Here is a 25,294-nt window from a genome sequence, read left to right on the forward strand (position 1 = left end):
CTTCAGTGCAACCTGCTATTCGTGCTCAGACGTCACATCAATATACTTGTTTTCCGGATAGACACATGTGACTGTAGGGAGAACAGGTTAACATGCGCTTTACGGGAACGATTCAGTTCTAGTGGTAGTTCGGTAACGCCGACTGAGGTTGCTGCTGCTCCCCCGTGAGTACTTTACTTGCTCTCTGCAGAGGTTGGTATAAACTTGGAATTTGAGACTGAGATTTTTCAAACTTGTTTGTTGACAGAAGTTATTAAGAGATAATGGGGTAAATTGCTTGGTTGGATAGCGGGACGAGCTGTAAGAGTTAAATAGCCTACTCTTGAATCTCGAGACTTAAATTAGACCTGAGCGATGCGTTGTATTGATCCGCCTAAATCCACGTTTACTTTGCTACTCTCATATGGCTGAAGAGAGTTGGACTTGTTCAATAATGCATGATAATTCGAAGAACTGAAGATGTTGAACATCTGAAATTAACCATAGTAACTGGTAGAAATACTCAGAAGATGCTGTGGAAAGAGAAACGAGAGTTAACTTTCAGGTCAATTAAACTTAATTAGAACTGGCATAGAGGTACTAGGTAGCTGGAGGAATGGATAGGATAAAGGATATATCTGTGTTAGGGCAAGGCCAGGGTTGTGATATTGGCTCATGTTTTTTTACACGTTCAATGCTGAATGATTCTTTATTAGGTGTACAAGGTACAGTAAAATTATTTTTCTTTGCATTTAGAGAAGTAATAGTATTGCCATATATAAGTACAATCCCCGATTAAGCACAATAATGCATAGAAACAGTCCACTGAGTCTATATACAAGAGTTGCCACGTTTTGGTGCCATTTTCAAAGTCCCAACTACAATTGGCCATAAAGGCTCATTGCTGCCGTCACTTTCTTCTGAATCACCAATATTCCACAGCAGTGCTATGAACATCTTTGTATTATCAACCTCTAACTTATCTCATTAATCCGTCTGACTAAATAACCCCATAATTCACCCTCAGTGGAATTCTAGCCTTACATTGTTTAATTCTCCTGGTGTAGTTCAGAGAAAAATATAAACTTTTGGAGGTGTTGTCTTTCAAATGAAATGTTTAAAAAAAAAATTTTTAATCCATCTCTCATGTATTTAGTTTTGTTTACTGTCACGTGTACTGAGGTACAGTGAAATGCTTTTGAGTGTACACTGATACGTAACATCACGGGGATCTTATAGAAACTTAGAAACTTACAAAATTCTTAAGGGGTTGGACAGGCTAGATGCAGGAATATTGTTCCCTATATTGGGGAAGTCCAGAACAAGGGGTCACAGTTTAAGGATAAAGGGGAAATCATTTAGGACTCAGATGAGAAAAACATTTTTTACATAGAGAGTGGTGAATCTCTGGAATTCTCTGCCACATAATGTAGTTGAGGCCAGTTCATTGGCTATATTTAAGAGGGAGTTAGATGTGGCTAAAGGGATCAGGGGGTATGGAGAGATAGCAGGTACAGGATACTGAGTTGGATGATCAGCCATGATCATATTGAATGGCAGTACAGGCTCGAAGGGCCGAATGGCCTACTCCTGCACCTATTTTCTATGTTTCTATCACATTAAAGAAAAGCATTGAGTGTATTTCAAATATATGTTGGTGGACACCAAACACATTGAAACATTCTGATAGGTGATTTGTAAATGGAAATCTTTTAACCTGTTAGTTTTCCTTTTAAACCTTCATTTAGTCTAGGCTCACCATATTTTCTAAATCCTAATATGGCCTCATAGCGCCAGGGACCTGGGTTTGATCCTGACCACGAGCGGTTTCTGTATGGAGTTTGTACGTTCCCATGTGGTCACCCAGGGTTTCTCCAGTTGCTCTGGTTTCCTCCTGCATCCCAAAGATGTGTGGGTTCATAGATTAATTGGCTTCTGTAAATTAGCCCTAGTGTGTAAGATGTGAAAAGTGGGATAACATGGAACGACTGTACTTTTAAATGATGTTCTAGTACCTGCCTCCTCTGGCAGTTTGCTCTATATACCCACCATCCTCTGTATGGAAAAAGCTGCCCCTCGGGTTCCTATTAAATCTCGCCTTAAACCGATGTCGATCTGAGATCGATGCTCAGTATGGACGGTGGGCCGAAGGGTTTGTTTCTATGCTGTATTTCTAAACTATAAATGTTTTACAAAAGAATAAAGGCCTCTAGTTTCTTACCATTTACAACAAAATTTCTAGTCAGGACTTTAGCTTGGAGGGGTGATCAGCAAACCATTACTGCAGCACTTTTGTGCCCTTTAGTGTATTAACCAGTCTCTGCAGTTCTTTGTTTCTAGTGGGTGATCAATGATCGTCATGGGCCAAAGGGCCTGTTTCCATACTGTGTCTCTAAATACAGTAGTTATATTGTTATATTATAACTTGGATAGTTATATGGATGGGAAAGGAATGGAGGGTTATGGTCTGAGCGCAGGTATATGGGACTAGGGGAGATTATGTGTTCGGCACGGACTAGAAGGGTCGAGATGGCCTGTTTCCGTGCTGTAATTGTTATATGGTTATATGGTTAATACCAGACTGGTATCATATAAAATCAACTGGAATTTCCAAATTAGTCATCCTTGTGCGGTTATTTTACTTATGATTTGGCAGCACAAACAGACTTTTTTTCCCCTGTACAGATAAAAGCTTTCAAATATTATCTTCAAGCTGTTGAGATACAGTTGGACGCTTGCCTTCACAAAATAAACCTCCTGAAATCCCGTAACATCAGGGCTGAAACACTGGTCTCAATCAAAAGGATGGCTGGATTTCCAGTGTTAGTGGAAGGGCTGAATGTCGACCTTGACACAGCTAAAAATAAACTAGCCATTTATTTTCAAAGCAAGAGGAACTCAGGAGGAGGTGAATGTGAAATTAAGCCACATCCTGATCGAGCAAAATTCCTGGTTTATTTTGAAAGTGAGAAAGGTAAGAATTTGATTTTTACAAAGACAATTTGACCTGTATTATGACTGGTGTGTAACTATGGAAAGAGTACTTGCCCATAATGACCCATTGACAACTTGATAAACTGATGCTTATGTTTAGATCTTTCAGTTATTTTTTGATATTTGGGGATTTTCTCTGTGATTATCTCTTCCTTTCAGAAATTAAATGAGACTTGGTTAGAACATTGCTGCTTTAATTTATGAGAGGAATTCCAAACTTGGCTGGGTTAATTGGACTCTTGTCTCTGAGCTCTGGGTTCACCACTCACGAAAGAGCCATGGGGGAAATAAGTATCAGGAAGGCAATGACTGCCATGTTTGTCAGCCATGTCAAAATTTGCCTCTATGTACATGCTTTCAAGAGAGAGCTCTTAAAGATAGCGGAGTCAAGGGATATGGGGAGACGACAGGAACGGGGTACTGATTGTGGATGATCAGCCATGATCACATTGAATGGCGGTGCTAGCTCGAAGGGCCGAATGGCCTACTCCTGCATCTAGAATTGTCTATGTATCTATGTAATCTGCATTTGAACAGCTGTCACTGGAGGCAGTACACCAATTGTTAAAGAGTAAAGAAAGGTTACTCTTACGTTTCCCTTTCCCATGACCTTCAGTCTGAAGAAGGGTCTCGACCCGAAACGTCACCCGTTCCTTCTCTCCAGAGATGCTACCTGTACCGCTGAGTTAGTCCAGCATTTTGTGTCTATCTTTGTGTTACTCTTACCAAATGCTGAATGAAAAATTATTCGTGTTTATCCTGTGTTTATCCAGTGCAGAAAAATGTTGCGAATAGGAAATGCCACACGGTGCAACTTTCAACTCGAAATCCAGTCCAGCTTCAGGTCACAATCTGTAAGGAGGACAATGGTAATGAAAGTTCTGAGAGGTTCAATGGAGTGACACCTGGTACCGACAATGTGCTAGACATAGAACAAAGTCAATTGTTGACCAGTCCAAACAAACTGAGTGGACATTGTCAGGTAATTTACCTCTAATTTAAGTGTACCATGCAAAATTGTTCTTTGTTGACAACATTTTACAAAAAATATGAATTTTGAGGCAAAAGCCTCTTATCTTGATTCATACCCACATGTATACGTGCAAATGTAAGATTGTGCATAAAGTGGATCTCAGACTTTTTAACCAGTCTCTTGTTTAAGATTCATTATCAAAGCTGAAAGACTTATTCCCTATTGGCTCAATCTTATAGACAATAAGTGCAGGAGTAGGCCATTCGGTCCTTCGAGTGAGCACCACCATTCAATATGATCATGGTTGATCATTGACAATCAGTACCCCATTCCTGCTATCTTGCCATATCCCCTGACGCCGCCATCTTTAAGAGCTCTATCTAACTCTCTTGAAAGTATCCAGAGAATTGGCCTCCACTGCCTTCTGAGGCTGAGAATTCCACATTCACAACCCTCTGTGTGACACCATCTTCTGTTTAGTTTTATTGTTTTTCAATGATTCTTGAAGATGGTACTTGGGTACTCTTTTACAGGATAAAATAAAACGTTTCTTAACTGGGTTAATGTTACAATATATAGTAGGTATGTTGCAAAACTTACCTTCAGCGGCGCTGCAGTTCTGTCGCTGCCCGTGTGCGTGACTTTGGCGCCTTTGAGAGGGGGGTGGGTTTAAAACGCGATTTTCTCTTGGCTATTGAAATCGATGTTGTTCAGCCTACTTAGTTGCTGACGAAAAATCGCTGCGAAATTCGTTTGCTGCAGCAATTTTTAAACTAAATTGGGTTATTTCATTATTATAGTAGATTAAAAATCATCCTCTAAAGCCGCGAACGCCGACAACGGGACGGATCTTATTTAGGGGACAAGGCAAGGTAGTTTGTTTATTTTTACATTTAAAAAGTACTTCTTAAGATCCCTTTATTCAAAATTTTAAGTTGCGAGTACGTGACTTGGGGGCCCATTCAAACCCACAGTATCTTTCATGCCGCATATGGGCTTCAAATCCACCACAATGGCAATGTTCCAAACCATCGTGTTCCAGAAAAACCCACTCGCAAGCTGATTTAAATGGCCATTAATTTACAGCAATTAAACACTAATTAAATCCATTCATTTGGCCTATAAATTAATGTCAATGAGATTTAAAAATCATGTTTTATTGTGAATTCTTGTGTGAATGTTCTTTGGACACTTAGGCTATTTAAAAATGTTAATCTTTTCTTAAGAAATGGACAGATGTTTAGATCTATTAATTGAATTTTGGAATTAGCTACAATTGGGTAACTAACTAATTGTATGCTTTAATTTCAGGTCATCCAAGTAAGATTGTTTAATATTTGTTTCAGAATGCTTCAATCTATAATAACTGAAAATGCCTTTCAGTTCTCTTAATTTTTAATAAAGTTATGGCCATTTCACTGTCCTTGATCACAACTTTTGTGTTAATTCAATGGAAAATCAATAGTGAACAAGATGCTAATTTCCGAGTATGAAAATGGCCATAACTTTTTTAATACTGAAGATATGAAAGTGAATTAGGTGTCAAATTAAACTTATTTTCATGCTTTATCTGATGGGATAAATTGCAGACTTGATTTTTAAAATCTCAAAATTATGTAACATTGCTATATATATAGACCATTTTTCTGATCCGTTCCCTGACAAAATTAAGTTTTGCAGCATTTTATATTAAGCATTTTGCTGAATTTGCTTTCGCATCTCCATAGACGGGAATAGGGGGAAAAATCATTATTGGTTTGATCTCTAATTGCTACTCAGTGAGACTCACTGGAAAATGGCTGCTTGGCAACCTTAGCACATTGTCAGGAAGCAGCTGACATAGTATTGTATCTCATTCATATTTCCACAAATCCAATGTAAACAGTGTAACATTGAGTATGATCAAATTGTACAAGAGCAGTATGATTACATTCAAGAAACATGGAGAGATAATTATAAATTAAATTATGATACGATAATGGCATTGAAGTGACTATTAGATAGACATTTGGATATGGATTCAAGTTAAGAGAGTTTATTGTCATGTGTCCGAGAGGACAATGAAATTCTTGCTTGCTGCAGCACAACAGGATATTGTAGGCATAAATACAGAACAGATCAGTGTGTCTATATACCATAGAGCAATATATATATTGTCTATGGTGTATATATGTATATATGTGTATATATATATATTTTTTTATATTTATATTTATATATTTGTATTTATATATTTTTATATTTATATTTATATATTTTTATTTATATATTTATATATATATATTTTTATAGATATATTTATATAAATATATTTATATAAATATAGATATATATATAAATATATATATATATAAATATAAATATATATATATAAATATATTTATAGATATAGATCTCTCTATCTCTCTATCTCTCTATCTCTCTATCTCTCTATCTCTCTATCTCTCTATCTCTCTATGCAAGAGGCTGTTATAGTTCAGAGTTTGTTTGAAGTTGTGAAGTAAGTGCAGATAAGAGAAGATCTTATCATGTTTGGCACAGACATTGTTGGCGAAAAAGCCTGTTCTTATCCAGTACAGTTCAAGGATTTATAAATAAAAGTGGAGTGATTACTATATGTATTTTGATTTTATTTGCATCTCTATTGGCTCAAACAATTTGGCAATCTGGCAATTTAATTCTACTTTCTACATATAGAGCCTGCTGAAGCAAGTTCAAATTCAAAAATCCCCATCTCTACATCAAGAGTCAGGTATTGGCTTTGTTTAGACAATTCGAAGTTCAGCCGGCTGAAACTTTCAGCATATTTATGAGAAAATCAATTCCTTGCATGTGCAATTTTCTCTTTCAGCTTCAGAATCATTTTCTAACCAGCTGCTGGTGAGGAGCAACAGTCGTGTTGACAGAGATGTTATTGAGATGTTTTTTGAAAGATTTTCACCAGATGTGGAAATTTCTGTAAAAAGCGAATGCTCTTGGATTTTGACCTGCCGTAGACGTAATGGTAAATTACAAGTTCATAAGACATTTAAACAGAATGAAGCCATTTGGCCCATTGAATCTGCTCTGCCATTCAATCATAACTGCTCTACCTTTCCCCCTCAACCCCATTACCCTCAACACCGTTACTAATCAAGAATCTCTGCTTTAAAAATACCTAAAGGCGGCCTCCACAGCCATCTGTGGCATGAATTCCATAGATTCACCACCATTTGGCTAAAGAGATTCCTCATCTCCTTTCCAAATGTATGTCTGAGGCTGTTCTCTCAGGTCCTAGATTATCTGGAAACATCTCCAGCAGAAACATCTCTCTATCCAGGCCTTTTACTGGTTGGTAAATTTCAATGAGATACCCCCTCATCCTTCTAAACTCCAGCGGGTATAGGCCCAGTGCTGCCAACGCTCATCAAATTATCACATTTGCTGTAGCATTTTGAAACTAACAGTGAAAGAATGTATTAGTGGGAATGCAAACAATAAGAGCCTAGAGATTACTCTATTCCATGAATGCCTACCACCTCTTTTGACTTTAATGAGCATTCATGTGGTAATGTAATTCCTAAATTCCCAACCGAGGCAAGCCTTGCAGATTTCAAGAAGATATTATGGAAAAATAAGTACTGTAGTTTTCGGAAACACAAACACTAATTGGAGGTGATGCATATGCAGAGTGCAGCCCGTGACAATTATTTTGCAACACTAAGTTCCTTTGCTTAAGCGAATAAGAATGAGGAAATGGAGGGAGAGAGGAGGGGGGGGGGGGGCGGGGTGCAAAAGGCCACCAGCACCAATACCCATAAGCTTCTTATCATTTCCACATTTGAGATATTCCTCTGATTCATGTGTTGATTTGTTTCAGATAATTTTTTGCTTACAGCGTTGCTATAAGTTCCCTTAATAAAGTCTTGCTTTGAAGTATGTGTCAATAGTGCCCCAAATCTACTTAGATAGTAACATAGAAACATAGAAAATAGGTGCAGGAGGAGGCCATTCGGCCCTTCGAGCCAGCACCGCCATTCATTGTGATCATGGCTGATCGTCCCCTATCAATAACCCGTGCCTGCCTTCTCCCCATATCCCTTGACTCCACTAGCCCCTAGAGCTCTATCTAACTATCTCTTAAATCCATCCAGTGACTTGGCCTCCACTGCCCTCTGTGGCAGGGAATTCCATAAATTCACAACTCTCTGGGTGAAAAAGTTTTTTCTCACTTTAGTTTTAAATGACCTCCCCTTTATTCTAAGACTGTGGCCCCTGGTTCTGGACTCGCCCAACATTGGGAACATTTTTCCTGCATCTAGCTTGTCCAGTCATTTTATAATTTTATATGTTTCTATAAGATTCTTCCCCTCATCCTTCTAAACTCCAGTGAATACAAGTCTAGTCTTTTCAATCTTTCCTCATATGACAGTCCCGCCATCCCAGGGATCAATCTCTGAACCTACGCTGCACTGCCTCAATCACAAGGATGTCTTTCCTCAAATTAGGAGACCAAAACTGTACACAATACTCCAGAGCCCTTTACAACTGCAGAAGAACCTCTTTACTCTATACTGAAATCCTCTTGTTATGAAGGCCAACATTCCATTAGCTTTCTTCACTGCCTGCTGTACCTGTAAGCCAACTTTCAGTGACCGGTGTACAAGGACGCCCAGGTATCGCTGCACCTCCCCCTTACCTAACCTAACCCCATTGAGATAATAATCTGCCCCCTTGTTTTTGCCGCCAAAGTGGATAACCTTACATTTATCTATCTTATACTGCATCTGCCCACTCACTCAACCTGTCCAGGTCACCCTGCAACCTCCTAACATCCTCTTCACAGTTCACACTGCCACCCAGCTTTGTGTCATCTGCAAACTTGCTAGTGTTGCTCCTAATTCCCTCTTCCAAATCATTAATATATATGGCAAACAGTTGCGGCCCCAACACCGAGCCTTGCGGCACTTCACTCGCCACTGCCTGCCATTCTGAAAAGGACCCGTTCACTCCTACTCTTTGCTTCCGGTCTGCCAACCAATTTTCTATCCATGTCAACACCCTACCCCCAATACCATGTGCTCTAATTTTAGTCACCAGTCTCCCGTGCGGGACCTTATCAAAGGCTTTCTGAAAGTCTAGATACACTACATCCACTGGCACCCCTTCATCCATTTTACTTGTCACATCCTCAAAAAATTCCAGAAGATTGGTCAAGCATGATTTCCCTTTCATAAATCCATGTTGACTTGGACTAATCCTTTTACTGCTGTTCAAATGCCCCATTATTAACTCTTTAATAATTGACTCCAGCATCTTTCCCACCACCGGTCAGGCTAACTGGTCTGTAATTCCCCGTTTTCTCTCTCGCTCCTTTCTTGAAAAGTGGGATAACATTAGCTATCCTCCAATCCACAGGAACTGATCCTGAATCTATTGAACATTGGTACTATAGTGAGAGGATTTTTTTTACCTCATCTGACATACTTAAATAACATTTAATTTGTGTAAGGAGTTTCATCCTTTGTATATAATATACCTGCGACAGAGACACTCAGGTGTCAGAGGTTATGGGGAGAAGGCAGGAGAATGGGGTTAGAAGGGAGAGATAGATTGGCCATGATTGAATGGTGGAGTAGATCTAATGGGTCGCATGGCCTAATTCTACTCCTATTCCTTATGACTTTATACTCTCTAAGGGTCAAGGGTGTTTAGGGAGAGGGAGAGTGTGAATGGAAACAGGCCCTTTGGCCCACCGAGTCCACACCAACCAGCAATCACCTGTACACTAGTTCTTTCCAACACAAGACAATTTACAGAAGTCAATTCACCTGCAAACCTGCCCATCTTTCTAATTTGGGAGGAAACCCACATGGTCACGGGGAGAATGTACAAACTCTGTTCAGGCAGCACCCAGATCTCTGGCGCTATAAGGCAGAAACTCTGTTGCTGTGACACTGCGCTGCCCTTTCACCTCTGTGCTGCCTAATAGTTATATATACTAACAACAAAATAAATAAATACTTGCTGCAGCTTTGCAGGCCCATAAATGCAATAACACATGGATAAATATAATAATCAAAAATATAATAAGTTAATACAAGGTAATCATAATAGTGGAAAACTGAAGACCGTGGTGCAACTAAAGTTCAGTTTATTGTCACGTGTACCGAGGTACAGTGAAAAGATTTTTGTTGCATGCTAATCAGTCAGCGGAAAAAAAAAAAAGACATGGTTACAATCAATCCATTTGCAATGTATGGGTACATGATAAGGGAATAACGTTTATTCCCTCCCTCTATAAAAGAGTTTGGTAATAAACTGACAGCTAATGTGCTATGTATGCATTTAACCTACCCTCCCTGGAAAGCTTTTCACTGTACCTCGGTACACGGGACAATCAACTAAACTGAACTGAGATCTTATGTCTCAGATTCCCTGCAAGTAACCTACTGACCACAGTAGATTCCTGTTTTTTTCCTTGCTGCCCTTTCTAAATAGTGGTACAACATTAGTCACTCTCCAGTCTTCCAGAACTTCACACAAGACTGCAGATGATGTAAACATCTCTGCAAGTGCATACCTTGTTCCCCAAGACGACATCCTGTGTTGAGCCTCTCTAGTAGACCCCTCCAACTATTGATTAAGAAAGCTTTAGTGGACATATTTAGCAATTTTCACCCAACCAAGACCTTTTGTATTATGGATGGCCCACCCAATATTGGGGAATTTAATATTTCCCACTAAATATAACCTATTATTCTTAGTTATCTACAATCTCCCTTTTATCTGATTCAAATTGACTATTGGAAGTTCGATAATACAGTCCTATCAAAGTGATCATCCATTCATGTTTCTAAATTCTTCCCATATACTGTATCCACATTGGATGATTCCCCAAGAATGTTCTCTCAACACTTTAGTCGTCCTTCATCTGTCATGCCTGTAACATCTGTACCCTGGAACATTGAGCTACCTGTCCTTACCCATCTTTCATCTTTGTTTCCAAATAGCCTTATGGCCTTTTCTGTTCCCCATCTCACCAATTTCCTCCATTCCTTTACCCCACCTCATTTGGAATTCTCTGCTGATACCTTTCTATCTGCCCATCTCTCTCTTCTTAAAGATCCTCTTTAAATCTTGCCTCTTTAACTTTGGTCAACAATCTTCCCCTGTTTGCATCTGTTTCTTGTTCTCATCTCTCTGTGTTTGGTAACATTCTAATGTAGCACTTTTCTCTGTCAAAGGCTCTATATAAATGGATTTTATTGTTGTTTCTACTGCAATATATATAATTGGTGTGTGTGTATGTAATACATTCCTTAAGCATAATGATATGATATATGTAATTTATAATATTGATTGCTGACATGCTAGATGGTCAAGATAGTGTAAAATTCCGTTGTTTTTAAACAAAATTGCAAATTGTCTTTTTTACTGCTTTTACATCAGATTTAGATGAAATGATTTTATATAAGCAGCTGGGCTACACAATTTCTTAACAGCACCAAGGTTGCGATGACCATGCATGGATTATATTTGACTGATTATTTTGCCATTCTGGTTTATGATTACAGACCTTGAAAAAATAATTTCACAAGAGCAGTACACCATCGCTGGCAACACTCTGAATGTGCAATTATATGATAAACGCAAAGAAGATGAGAAGTTTGAATCCCGACAGTTTATTCTGAAGGGTTTTGATGATAGCTCAAGGTTGCAACATATTTCACTTTACATTGATAGCCTCAGCAATAATGCAATGCATAATATTGAGCCTTTGCAAGATGGTACATCAGTAGTGGTCACATTTACAACTGATATAGGTTGGTATTTTTCATTTATTATCAACTATTAACTGTTCATTTATTTACATAGTTTGCGCTGTGCTAATTAATATATGCAATTGAATGAAATGGGATGAGTGAAGGTTCTGTTGAAGATTGTGATTAATGCTTCTGGATCCAGTATTATGGAATATTTCCCTACTTTTTTTTTTAGATAGTAACAGTTTTGTGTGGAATTGTTGCCAAAAACCATTTGAAAATAATAACATCACTGCCCAACGCCTGAGGAAGACTGATTCTGTGCTGATAGAAGGACTTCATCCCAATATTAATGAAGACTTGCTGGATTTATACTTTTCAAATAACATTCGCAGTGGTGGTGGAGAAATAGCAGAAATTCATATCAAAGCATTTGAAGGAGTAGCTGTTCTACGGTTTCATGATCCCGAGGGTATGGAACTTCAGTTTTTCAATAAAGGTTGATTGTATTTCAAGAATTTATATGAATTTGTATGAGACCACACTTGGGGCATTGTCCACAGTTCTGCTCATCCTTCTGCAGCAAGGATATCATTAAAATGGAAAGGGTGATGATGCTAGTGGGCCTGGAGGGCTTGATGATGCTAGTGGGCCTGGAGGGCTTGAGTTATAAGGAGAGGCTGGGACTTTTTTCCTTAGAAGGTTGAGGGGTGACCTTAGAGGTGTATAAAATTGAGGGGCATTGATATGTTGAATAGTCATAATCTTGTGGTGGTAGAGGCAAATACAACAGTGACATCCAAGAGATCTTTGGATAGGCACATGGATATGCAGGGAATGATTTGGATTATGTACTGGCAGATAAGAGTTTGTCTTAACATGTTTAGCACAGACCTTTTGGGCCAAGGGCCTGCTCCTGTGTTGTGCTGTCCTATGTTTTCCCCAGGTAAGGGAATCTTAAAATAGAGGGCAAAGGTTAAATTGAAAAATTTAAGCTGATGCCAGTTTAAACAAATCCCCTCTTCCTGCACGTGACCTCTCCATTCTCTGAATATGCATCTGCTGATCTTATCTGTTCACACCGACATATCTGACAACACGTTCCAGGCACCCACAATTTTGTATACTTCTATCCGGTTTCTGCTCAACCCCCAATGCTCCAGTGAAAACGATCTAAGTTTATCCTACCTTGACAATCCAGGTTTGTCCAGTCTTGTAGGTAATACCTCTTCTGCACCCTCTCAAGCCTCCACATTCCTCCTGTCATGGGGCAACCAGAACTGTGCACAATACTCCAAATGCATCTGATATGTTGCACCATCCATATGTAGATCTGTTTAATAAAAGAGGGAAAGGAGCAGGATCAAGTTCTGGTAATGTTGAGCATATTGCTTTTCTGGAAATGATCAGCCATGATCGTATTGAATGGCGGTGTAGGCTCGAAGGGCCGGATAGAAACATAGAAAATAGGTGCAGGAGTAGGCCATTCGGCCCTTCGAGCCTGCACCGCCATTCAATATGATTATGGCTGATCATCCAACTCAGTATCCTGTACCTGCCTTCTCTCCATACCCCCTGATCCCTTTAGCCACAAGGGCCACATCTAACTCCCTCTTAAATATAGCCAATGAACTGGCCTCGACTACCTTCTGCGGGAGAGAATTCCACAGATTCACCACTCTCTGTGTGAAAAAAGTTTTCCTCATCTCGGTCCTAAAAGATTTCCCCTTTATCCTTAAACTGTGACCCCTTGTTCTGGACTTCCCCAACATCGGGAACAAGCTTCCTGCATCTAGCCTGTCCAACCCCTTAAGAATTTTGTACGTTTCTATAAGATCCCCCCTCAATCTTCTAAATTCTAGCGAGTACAAACCGAGTCTATCCAGTCTTTCTTCATATGAAAGTCCTGACATCCCAGGAATCAGTCTGGTGAACCTTCTCTGTACTCCCTCTATGGCAAGAATGTCTTTCCTCAGATTAGGAGACCAAAACTGTACGCAATACTCCAGGTGTGGTCTCACCAAGACCCTGTACAACTGCAGTAGAACCTCCCTGCTCCTATACTCAACAGGTGCAGGATGGCCTACTCCTGCACCTATTTTCTATGTTTCTATGAATCAAAGTTTTGTAAAGTTGCAACTGACTCTTATACACAATACTAATCATTATTTTACTTTGACATTTTTAATGTTAATTCAAATAATCCAAATCTATAAATACTCAAATTACTTCAATTATGTTTTTCCTCCTCCATACCATTAACCAAGGAGCAAGGTTGCAGAGTGAATCGTTCCTCAGAATTTAGTTTATGGAAATTACATTTGTGCTACCCCATGGCGCTTTGCCCAATAATTCAATGATTACTCATTTTCTCTTTGGTTACTGTGTGATTGCAACAAAATGTAATATGGCAGAGTTCCACATATGTTTGAACAAACCTATTCAGAAAATAGATCTACCTCTTTTAATCAAAATGTTCTGACTTCTCATTTTTATTATAGTGACGAAAAATGTTGTGGAGAAGAAACATTCCTTAAAGGATTCCCAGCTGACTGTTTGTCGCTATTACCCTGATCTGCAACTATCTTTGTATGGAGCTAATGGTCCGAAAGTCAAACTACATGAAGAATGCAGCATCTGTGTCAATCCCGTGCTTCTAAGCTATATCCAAACTAATATGCATTACTATAATCGTGAGTTGGAACAAGTATCAAAGGATGTGTATTGTAACATTTCCTTTGCAGACTCTCCAAATTCAGAGAAAATAAGCCTGAAACCGTCTTTGGATGCAAATACATTATTGTGGTATAAAATTGCAAATAATTGGAAGAAGCATGCCACAGTGGCAATTCAGAAATTTATGGAAAGGTTTGATTTCAAAGACTTTCAGGTAGATCAAGACTTGTGGGAAAATGTAAAGTGCAGAAGTAATCAATTTAAATTACCTGGCTTGGTAAATGTGGTTCACCTTCCAACAGAAAACAAGGTGGTTATTGTCGGGGAATCGAGCAATGTTCTGGATGCCTCCACAAAGTTGCAAGGCATATTGAAAAAGGTAATAGAAGAATTAGAAAATGAAAGGAATACTGTTGTAGAGAAAATTCCATTTGAGAGTTATGAGGAGTTGGAGTTTCTGCAAACTAATCTACAAGATGATATTTCTTTTGTGGAAGTGTCCACAAACATTGCTCCCCCTTTCATAAAACTGAAAGGACTGAAAAAGAAAGTTGGCAAGGCTCACGGGATCATCAGCAACCTTCTTACCCAACTGGAAAGAAAGTCTCTCGATCAATCTTCTCACATGAAAGATTTTGTAAAATCTCTAGATCTCAAGAAATTTGTGCAAACTCACTTTGTTAAAAGTGGACTTAAGGCCACGCTATTGAAGAGGAAGTCTGTTGAACTCCTGGCTATCAAGGCAGATGTAAAGGATGCGGAAGATAAGATGAAGCAGCTTTTCCACGAAGAAACAATTAACATTACTCCAGAGCAAATCCATGTCACCCAGGTTGACCAATGGACAAAGTCCCTTCATGATTTGAAAATGCAACAATATTCAACCTGCACATTTGTGGAGGAGAAGAATCCAGCTTCTGTAATAATTGTAGGATTTTCAAACAATGTTTCAGATGCTGCAAAAATACTGAGAAGTGTTTTAAATGAAGAGCAGATCACCATGAGGTTCATTTCTACAGAAAATATCCTAGTAGACTATATGGAAAATTTCTCAATTCTCCATGAACTACCCGAAGTCCAAAGCCAAGGAGTCACCATTTTATTTGTCAGAACACCCAAGTCGGGTTTGCAAGTATTTGGTAGAGCAAAACAAATGGAAAATGCTGTTTCTGCTATTACAGATAGTTTATCGCTTGTTTGTAAACAGACCCTCACCTACTGCAATGCAGGAGAAACCAATGCCCTCACCAAGCACATAGGTACTCTACAAGATAAGGCTAAAATTCATGACTGCCTGTTGCTCATTAACATCAAAGAAGAATTGCGGAGCAAGGCAGACCTTTTAAAGCATGTAAGTTTACACAACTTGACAAATCTGACTTAAGCAACTTAAGCATCTAACAATTATAAAGCAATAAAAACAAAGTGCTGGAGAAACTCAGCAGGTCAGGCAGCGTCTGTGGAGTAAATGGACAGATGTTTCGGGTCAGGGACCAAATTTTTATGACCGAAGGACCTTTCATTTTCTAACCTCTCTCTTTTTTGCAGGTTCTAAGTTCATCTGCTTTATCTATAATTCGCCTTGCATTGAAACACTTCCCCCTAGCATTCTTACTATGCTCCCTGTTTGTCTGTCCTTTCAGCCTTTGTTGTGATAACCTCTACCTTCCCATCAGTCCTTCCATTTTGTTCACCTACAGAATCAGTGAAGGGGCTCCATCCGACATGCTATCTGTCTGGAATTCCCTCAGTTCATTTGAGTTTATTGTCGTGTATACAGAGGTATCGTGAAAAGCCTCCACCGATACAGCCTGACCAGCTGAGTTCCTCCATTTTGTTTTTATTTTCTTCCAGTATCTGCAGTTTCTCGTGTCTTTGGTAATTCAGATAATGTAAATCAGATGATAGCCTGTTGAGGAAATTAAGCATAATGAAGCTGTTTGCATCCTTGGTCTGATACTTGGCCCTAGGTTGAGTTTTAATTTTCTATTTATGCAGTTGCCATGGCTGCCTGTTTTGTATGCTGCTAAGTTTTTTTTCTAAGAGACACAACATGGGGAAAAAGGCCCTTTGGCCCACCGAGTTCATGCCAGCCAACCCGTTCACAGTTCTATCCTACATGCTAGGGACAATTTACAGAGGCCAATTAACCTACACATCTGCACGTCTTTGGAATGTGGGAGGAAACCAGAGCACCTGGAGGAAACCCACGAGATCACAGGGAGAACTTGCACACTCCACACTGACAGCACCCGTAGTCAGAATCGAACCCGGGTCTCTGGTGCCGCGAGGCAGCAACTCTCCCATGGTGCCATTGTGCCGCCCAATTGACCGACTCTGCTCCGGCTTCAGATGAGCTGCTGCTGAACGCCTCTCTCTACCTGGTCAGACTGACATGTAACTCCAGTAGCACCCACTCACCCCACATGTTCACTCTTAAATACCCTTTGAAAAAGCCGAGTGAGCCATTCACCTGTACTATCAAAAGGAGAAATAGTAAACGGGATGGATCACCCAGCATCAATCGAGGCATCAATTTCAGACCTGGCTAAGACCTCTTCACAAACATCTGAATGTTGGTGTTTGAATTATGAAAGTTGTCCCACAGGCTTGTCAAACAACTTTTCATGGGCAATATGACAGACTCCTTCATCAAAATTCCGACTAAAAGGTGGTAGAGTCCGCAGCATTAACTCTGGATCCCCCAAAGTCTCATGGTATCAGGTCAACTTATTAGAGTCATTGATTGATGCAAAGGAACAGACCCCTCAGCCTACCAAAACCATATGAACCATCCGGCATCCATAGAAACATAGACCATAGGTGCAGGAGTGGGCCATTCAGCCCTTTGAGAATGCACCGCCATTCAATATGATCATGGCTGATCATCCAAAATCAGTACCCCCGTTCCTGTTTTTTCTCCGTATCACTTGATTCTGTTAGCCCTAAGAGCTATATCTAAAGGGGCTGTCCCACTGTACAAGCTAATTCAAGAACTATCCCGGGTTTAAAAAAAAATCTAACTCGTGGTAAGCATGTAGAATGTACGTTGCGGGTACGTCGGAGCTCAGGACGTCTCTTAGCGACTCGTAAGGCTAACGGCAGGTACTCGAGAAACACGGTAAGCTCCTGAAGACTAGTGAAAAATGTTCAACATGTTGAAAAATGTCCACGAGAGCCCCGAGTACCTGCGAGCGGCTATTACCGTAATTCTCCGAGTTCGAATCGGGAAACTCGGGAGAACTTTTGAATTACCTCGTACAGTGGGACAGCCCCATAACTATCCCTTGAAAACATCCAGTGAATTGGCCTCCACTGCCTTCTACAGTAATTACATTTTATTATCCCCACTTTCTCGTCTATCTCCCCCAGTTCTGTCACATGGGGAGAATGAGCAAACTCCACACAGGCAACAGCCGGGTTCAGGATTCTACCGGGCCTCTGGTGCTGTGACACTATTTTCCTTACTCAGCTGATTAAGTCCATATTGAACAACACTTGGAAAAAGCAGAGAAAGCAACAAAGATCTTGGATGTAGTCTGGATAGGGAAGTTTAGTGTCTCTCAACTGGAATGGCTTGGTAGCCACCACCACACACCAAGTCGTCTGAGCGCTCAAGGACATGATAAAACCCCTTTGGGTCGGTGGTGGGTAATGAGTGGACCAAAGCAAGAGATAAACTTCTCTTGGGGCAGAACAGGAGTGCATCTTGCACAGCCGCTGCCTAGCAGTTCTAGTGATCCAGGTTAGCCCTGACCTCCAGTGCTTTACGTGTAGTGTTTGCATTTTCTCTCTGGGAACGTGTAGATTTCTTCTGGGCTTTTGGGTTTCCTCCCACTTCCCAAAGATGTGTATCTTTATAGGTTAAGTGCCATGATAAATTGCCTCGAGTGTACAGGAGAATTATAGAATTTAGGGGGAATGGATGGGAATTTAGGGAGAATAAGATTAGTTTAGTTTATGACCAGTGTGTATGAGTGCTTGTTGGTCGATGTGGTGACATTGAATCAAATGCTTGTTTCCATGCAATAAGATTTACTGTAATTACACTATGACAAGTAGTAATGTAGAGTAATTGATTCACTGTGTAATATCAAGAAATAATTGAAACTTTGGATAGAGTAATGGAACATTCCAGCTGTAGTACTAATGACCTGTGCACAAAGATTTTATCTTGTAAGTATGTTGTTCAGTATACTCTCTTCAAAATACATGATTAGGACTGTACAGATTAACTCTTATGTGAATCTCACTGTTACCAGTATACAAATATTCATTTAATTATTTTGGATTTTAGTCAGATTTCAAGAGTGTAAATGTCAAATGCTTGCCATCCAATGTTATGTAATGGAAAAGCAATAAACTGCAGGAAATCTGAAATACTAACGTGAATGACAGGAAATATTCAGTAGGTCAGACAGCATCTGTGGAGTGAAAAATATGTTGTCATTATATCTGTAACACAAGTCATACAGAGAATGAGAATCTGAGAATTTGAATTTTATTAAATACGTAGTAAATAAATTATAATTTGCCCTCTTAAAATATATGTATTTTCTAAAAATGAACTGCTGTGTGACCCATTTAATTTGCCATAAGATTTTAATTGTACAAGCAATGTAAGCTGATAGCAACACAAAGAATGAAATGTACAATATAGCAATTTTTAAATTAACTAGATATTCACAATTTGAACAATTTCTGCAAAATATGTAGTTCTTAATAAAAATGTTCACATTTTCTTCTATGCAATTATTTTTAATGTTAGGTTGCTAAATCAAATGGTGAAGACCATGAGCTGCCGGCTAATTTGCTTATAGGTGAGATATACTATAAATGTGAAGAAATAATGCTTTACACTGTTGGGGGGGGGGGGGGGGGGATGGATGATGATTGGAGGAGGGGGACGTGCCAAAACACTCTAGGCAGCCCGTCCCGCCGGGTTAACCTACAGCCCTGCCTGGACTTACGGGAAATATGGCCCAGGTTGACAGCAAGCGTGGAGAAGCAGCGCTAGCTCCACAACTCCAGGCTGATGTCCCGTCAGTCCAGGCAGGGCTGTAGGTTAACCCTGCGAGACAGGCAGAGTTGAGCTGCATTTAGCGCTGGATTGAGCTTCCGAAGCCTCGCGAGTGCGTGTGCGTGCATGTGTGAGTGTGCGCATGTGAGAAATTGTGTCCCCCGGTCCCCCCCCATATTTTGAAAGCGATTTCCGTGCCTGCTGACACCCAATCCACCACCAGATACGATTGTATTCACAATTAAGCTGAGGCTAGAATTGAATCGGGGTGAAGCTCGTCGAACAATTTATTTTATAGATCCTCGATCAGATGGTAATATCGTTGCTACTAGTGATGGCCAGCAGCGATGTCGAGTTTCTATATATTTGCCATCGTTAAGACACCCAGATGCCGACGGACAATCTGTAAAAGAGGACCATCAGGTATGTGACTGGCTGAATATCACTTTTTCGAGCATTCCCAGCCATAGGGACAGGTGAACTCTTTCCCCCTTTTGAGCAGTTTTATCACAATTTATCCTGTGATTTTTATATTTACTCTGGCATGGTTCTTCAGTGATTTATTAATAAACACAGAACAGGTCAGCAGAGGACAGGCCCGTCAGCCCACAATGTTTGTGTCGAACATGATGTCAAGTTAAATTGATATTATCTGCATGTACATGATCTATATCCCTCTGTTTCATGAACTTTTCCATGTGTCTATCTAAAAGCCTCTTAAAGGTCACTTTTGTATCTGTGTATTTTAGACCCCCTCCACTTGTGTATAGTGTAAAAAAAAATCCTGCCATGCACACCTCCATTTAACTTTCCCCCTCTTACCTTTATAGCTATGTCCTCTACTGTTCAACATTTCCACTCTGGGGAAAAGGTTCTGACTGTCTACCCTATCTATGCCTTTCATTATTGTATATAGTTCCATCAAGTCTCCCCTCAACCTCTGATGTTCGAGAGAAAACATTCCATGTCAATCCAACCTCTCCCTGTAACTGAAATCCTCCAATCCAGACAGCATTCAGCATTGGTAATCCCCCTGCACCCTCTCCAAAGCCTCCAATTCTTTCCTACAATGAGGCAACCAGAACTGCACACAATATTCCAAATGCAGCCTAACCAATGCCTTATAGAGCTGTATTATTACTTCCTGATCTTGTATTCATACGCCTAGCAATGAAGGCAAGCATATCATACACCTTCTTCTTAACCACCCTCTCTACATGTGCTGCCACTTTCAGTTCTTGGATTGCTAATGTTTGCTTGGACTTCATTCGGGCAAAAGTAGAACTAGTGGGGAAACACCCATCGCTGCATTTTTCAGAGGATTGGAGAATTATTCCTTGAACATTGCATCATCTAATATGAAAACTATTGTTATTTTTTGAAGCAAATATGTAGTGTTGTTTCGCTAATTTTGTTTGATTAAAAAGAAATAGAACGCCAGTGCAGACGCAATATTAAACTGGATCGAGCAAAGCTTACATTTTCACCGGACACTACTTTTTAGAATGGCACACTATATTTTGAGAAAAGGGACCAATTACACATTGCTTCCATTTTGTATTTTTGATATTTCAGCTACTGTGGACAGGTGTAGTCACCACATCAAGGTTGAGCCACTATTCAGTGAGGCCATTACAAGTCTGAACCCATAATATACACCCAACAAATGGCTAACAAAGGCCTGCTTCCTTTATCATCGTTACGTTTTTGCATATCTTTCATTCATTGTTCCTGATCCCTCGCCTATATCTCTCGTTTCCCTTATCCCTAACTACCGTATTTCCCGGTGAAGAAGACGAATCTGCGTCAAAGACACACCTGCGTCAAAGACGCATCCCCATTTTGAGTTGCTAAATTTTGATAAAAGGCTGGCGGGACAGGATCAGGGGTTTGGTTCAAGGAGGCAATGAGGACCGGGGAGCCACCATCTTATAGAGTATGGACATAGGTGCAGGAGTAGACCATTCGGCCCTTTGTGCTAGCACCGCCATTCAATGTGATCATGGCTGATCATCCACAATCAGTACCCCGTTTCTGCCTTCTCCCCATATCCCCTGACTCCGCTTTCTTAAAGAGCCCTATCTAGCTCTCTTGAAAGTATCCACAGAATCGGCCTCCACCGCCTGCTGCCCCATCTTCGGCTGTCCCACAATGCGCTGTGCGGTTCAGGTCTGAGGGACGGGGACTTCCTGGCTCGGGGTGATCATGAGGGAGAGAGGTTCCACCGAGTAGCTACCCGCCAACCAACACCTCCACCGGTTGCGCCAGTGCCGAAGGACACCATGGCGGGTTGCTGGCGGGCAGGCCGGTAGAAGGCACTGAGGTGGCGGCCAGTACCTCTGTCCGGTCCCGGCAGCTGCTCGCAGCCACCCGAACTACTGAATGAGTTGCTGGCATGATCCCTGACCACCTCCTTCTCAACGCTCCTGCCCTCCCCGCAACTTTACCCCTGGCGACCCAGCCATGTTTGCTACTTTGTGCAGCCTAGGCCGTGCTGACCTGGGCCAGACTCCCCACACACTGTGGAAAGGAACTCTTTCCCCCCCCCCCCACCCCCACTTCACACAGTTCCAGGGTCGAAGGAGTGGCAGGTTCCGCGGAGCAGTCGCTACGAGAGTGGCATTGCTCGGCCAACTCCACTCCAGCAGACGGCCACTGTCCCTGCTGTATCGTCAGAAAGCTGCTCCGTCTTCCCGCCCTGGGGACTGGACCAGAGTCCTGCTAGAATGTTGCCATCAGCAAAGGAGACCGAGCCACCCAGCCTGAGAATGTAAATCAACTGCCAGCAATGGAGGATAGACTTGGCTAATGAGGGATAGCCAAGTCTATCTTTCTTGGCTAACAACCTAACCTTCGGCCTCCAAGACGCAGGTAAATTTTCAGGCCTTATTTTAGGGTAAAAAATAGGGTCTACTTCGCAGGCAAATACGGTAGTCTGAAGAAGGGTCTCAACCCAAAAGTTACCCATTCCTTCTCTCCAGAGATGCTGCTTGTCTTGCTCAGATACTCCAGCTTTTTGTGTCTATCTCTGATTTAAACCAGCATCTGCAGTTCCTTCCTACCTATGTTATACTTGCTGAGCAGAAAGTCTATTGATAACAGAATTAACATTAATCATTGAATCATCACCTTTTGTTTTGTGAATTGCCTGCCTTTGATGTTAAAGGAATATCCTCGACCACCCCTTTTAACAGTAAGATTGTTTGATCACCTATGCAATCCTTTAGCAATCCCCAACATTTTCAAACAAGGTATCACGGAACAGTCCATAAACCAGTCAACGCAACCCTGATTTATGTAAAAATATAACTTTCATGAAGTCACCTGCATTCCTCCTCAGAACAATCGTAGAGTGTAATGAAAGTGCACCTTAAGTGGGAAAGTCAGGATTCTACACTCTTCTCTTTTAACTCCAGGGCATAGGAGGCAAGGTAGATTTTTGAAATCTAATATCTGAAGCAGTTTTCAATGTTAAGCCTGCACTTTAACTGCAAATCTAAGGTCCATTCTGACATCTGCACTCTTAATTTAATAATAATAATAATGGATGGGATTTATATAGCGCCTTTCTAATACTCAAGGCGCTTTACTAATACTCAAGGCCTTGGCTTGGGTTTTTGGTAGCCTTTGTAACTTGCAACGGTGTTAGGGACTGTGGCCTCGTGTTAGTGCTAATGATTTGTGCTTCTGCATCCTGCCATATTCATTATTTAAGTTAATATTCAGAATGACAGCACCGGCTAAAAAAACAAATCGTATGTGAGGCAAATCTGTTGCTGTCAACATATCGAATGTTCTGATTCATGGGTATTATAAAATGATAGATTATCAAAATGTAGTTTCTCACCAGAACTATAATTTTACTTAAATATATCTACATATGGCAATAACTAGCTTAAGGAGAGAGTGTCAAAGTAGAGCATGAGACATAATTTATACATCAGAATGTCTAAGGCTTATTTATTCTGGGATGTTTTGATTAGAACTAAGTCGGAATTGTGCATATTTTATTGTACAGCAGTGAGTTTTAAATATCTGTTTTAATAACCAAATCAAGACATGTCACTAAAATAGTTTGTTATTTTTACAGTTGAAAATTCAAAATGCTATTGTAAAGGTGAAGAAGGGAGATATAACCATGGAAGTTGTGGATGCTATAGTAAATTCCACAAATAATACTATGGATTTCAATTTCGGTAAGCTAACTTTGATTGCAGTAAATCAAATGGGGACGGGAATTGATAGTGTTTAAAATTTTGAACATTAGAATGCAATAATGAATTCTGCAATGTAAAGGACCTGTCACACTTTCACAACCTAACTTGCGACCTCTGACGACCTTAAACGACCTAAATAAAAATCAAGGTCGCGGTAACCTACGACCTTCCACGACTATGTGTACGACCTCCTACGACCTTCCATGACTATGCCTACGACCTCCTACGAATGTTGAAGACCTCCCACGACTATGAAGAAGACCTCCTTCGACTATGTTGAAGACTGGCTTCGACCATGTATGTTTTACTGCTGTTTGCAGTAGCCCTTTTGCTTCAGCAGCCTTTTAAGAAAGGCAGCAGGGGAAGAGCAAGGGTGAAGAGGGAGCACAAGAAGAGGTCCCAATGGGTGAATGGAGATGATGTGATGGACTGTCCCAGTATACCAGATGACTGGAAGAGAGTGATGCTGGACTTTGACAAAAGATGGAACTTTAAGCACACATGTGGGGCAGTGGATGGCAAGCATACCATTCTTGTCCCTGTCCCTGTACCCCTCATTTTCCTTTTTGTACGGGATGGTATTCTGCTGGAACCATTTCTCAAGATCCCCCTCCTGCTGCCTGGTGAAGGTGTAGGGCATAACTTTCCTCCAGCCCTCCCTCACCACCAATGGGGCATCTGCCTCTGATGCTGTGTCAGACACAGGAGAAAGGGCTGCTTTGCTGCCTTCAAATGAGGCAGTGAAGGATGGGGTGGTGTTGGGGACCATATGCTACCACCCAGGCCTCCTCCTCCAAGGGTCTCCTATGCAGGGCTACCTCCTCCTGCACTATCACCTCCTGTGGCATCACCTCCTGCCACTCCTCCTCTTGGGTGGGCAACACCTGCATGGCCGTTTTTTGGGGGGTTTTTAGGGTTGTGCCCTCCCCTGCACTGCTGCCTTTTTGGTGTCATCTCTAAAACACAAGTCTCCTCCAAAAAAACTCTCCAGCTATGAATGAACATACCTTGGGGTGACAGAGGTGACGTTCTTCGGATTAAATAACCTTTTTTTTCTACTGACCTTTTTTTTCACCCCGGAGCTATAACCTTCAGCTGCCTCTGACCACCCACGACTAGCATCACGACCTACCTACGAGTAAAAAGTGTCGATTTTTTCCATGCCGACCTTTTTTTTACTTGTGGACACTTTATCAGGCTAGAAAAAATGCCGTGACCTACTTGATGCCACGAGTACCTACGACTAGCATCACAACCTACTACGACCTACCTACGACCTCGTGGCGACCATGCTCGGAGTATGAATAAAGGGCAAACTCGGCAGAGGTCGTGGATTAGGTCGTGAAAGTGGGACGGGGCTTAACAGATGTGATGAGTAGGGTCAGTTGAGAAACATAGCACATAGAATAAGGGTTCCTTAAACTTTCATTCAGATGCTTTGATCTGAAGAAGCTTAACCAAAACTGGGAAGGAAATGAGAATTGGATTTTTCAGGTTATGAAAAGTTCATCAGAGAACATACTTACATTATGAGGTTACATTCGCTTTTTTTTAATGACTTCAGCATTTCATTAGAAGTCGGTGCTGTTTCAAATGAACAACTATTCATAGTTGTGATAGTATTGTGGAGAAAATGCTTGGGAAGCAAAAAGGTCTCAAGGTGGATAAGTCACCAGGACCAGATGGACTA

General features: G+C 40.8%; 1 protein-coding gene across 1 annotated transcript in view; it reads left to right on the forward strand.

Annotated features, from left to right (window-relative positions):
* Positions 1 to 91: 91 nt before the first annotated feature.
* The window catches only part of LOC116975534, a 53,895-nt gene continuing 28,692 nt past the window's right edge, over positions 92 to 25,294 (forward strand). The window contains exons 1-11 of the mRNA XM_033024742.1: positions 92 to 192; positions 2,665 to 2,953; positions 3,747 to 3,955; positions 6,644 to 6,698; positions 6,798 to 6,950; positions 11,503 to 11,751; positions 11,927 to 12,163; positions 14,193 to 15,718; positions 19,136 to 19,187; positions 19,686 to 19,810; positions 23,478 to 23,583. Of these exons, the coding sequence (XP_032880633.1) occupies positions 2,785 to 2,953; positions 3,747 to 3,955; positions 6,644 to 6,698; positions 6,798 to 6,950; positions 11,503 to 11,751; positions 11,927 to 12,163; positions 14,193 to 15,718; positions 19,136 to 19,187; positions 19,686 to 19,810; positions 23,478 to 23,583 (2,881 nt within the window). The 5' untranslated portion in view covers positions 92 to 192; positions 2,665 to 2,784. The remainder of the gene's footprint in view (positions 193 to 2,664; positions 2,954 to 3,746; positions 3,956 to 6,643; positions 6,699 to 6,797; positions 6,951 to 11,502; positions 11,752 to 11,926; positions 12,164 to 14,192; positions 15,719 to 19,135; positions 19,188 to 19,685; positions 19,811 to 23,477; positions 23,584 to 25,294) is intronic.

Source organism: Amblyraja radiata, chromosome 7 (assembly GCF_010909765.2).
Source record: "Amblyraja radiata isolate CabotCenter1 chromosome 7, sAmbRad1.1.pri, whole genome shotgun sequence".
NCBI classification, from domain to species: domain Eukaryota; kingdom Metazoa; phylum Chordata; class Chondrichthyes; order Rajiformes; family Rajidae; genus Amblyraja; species Amblyraja radiata.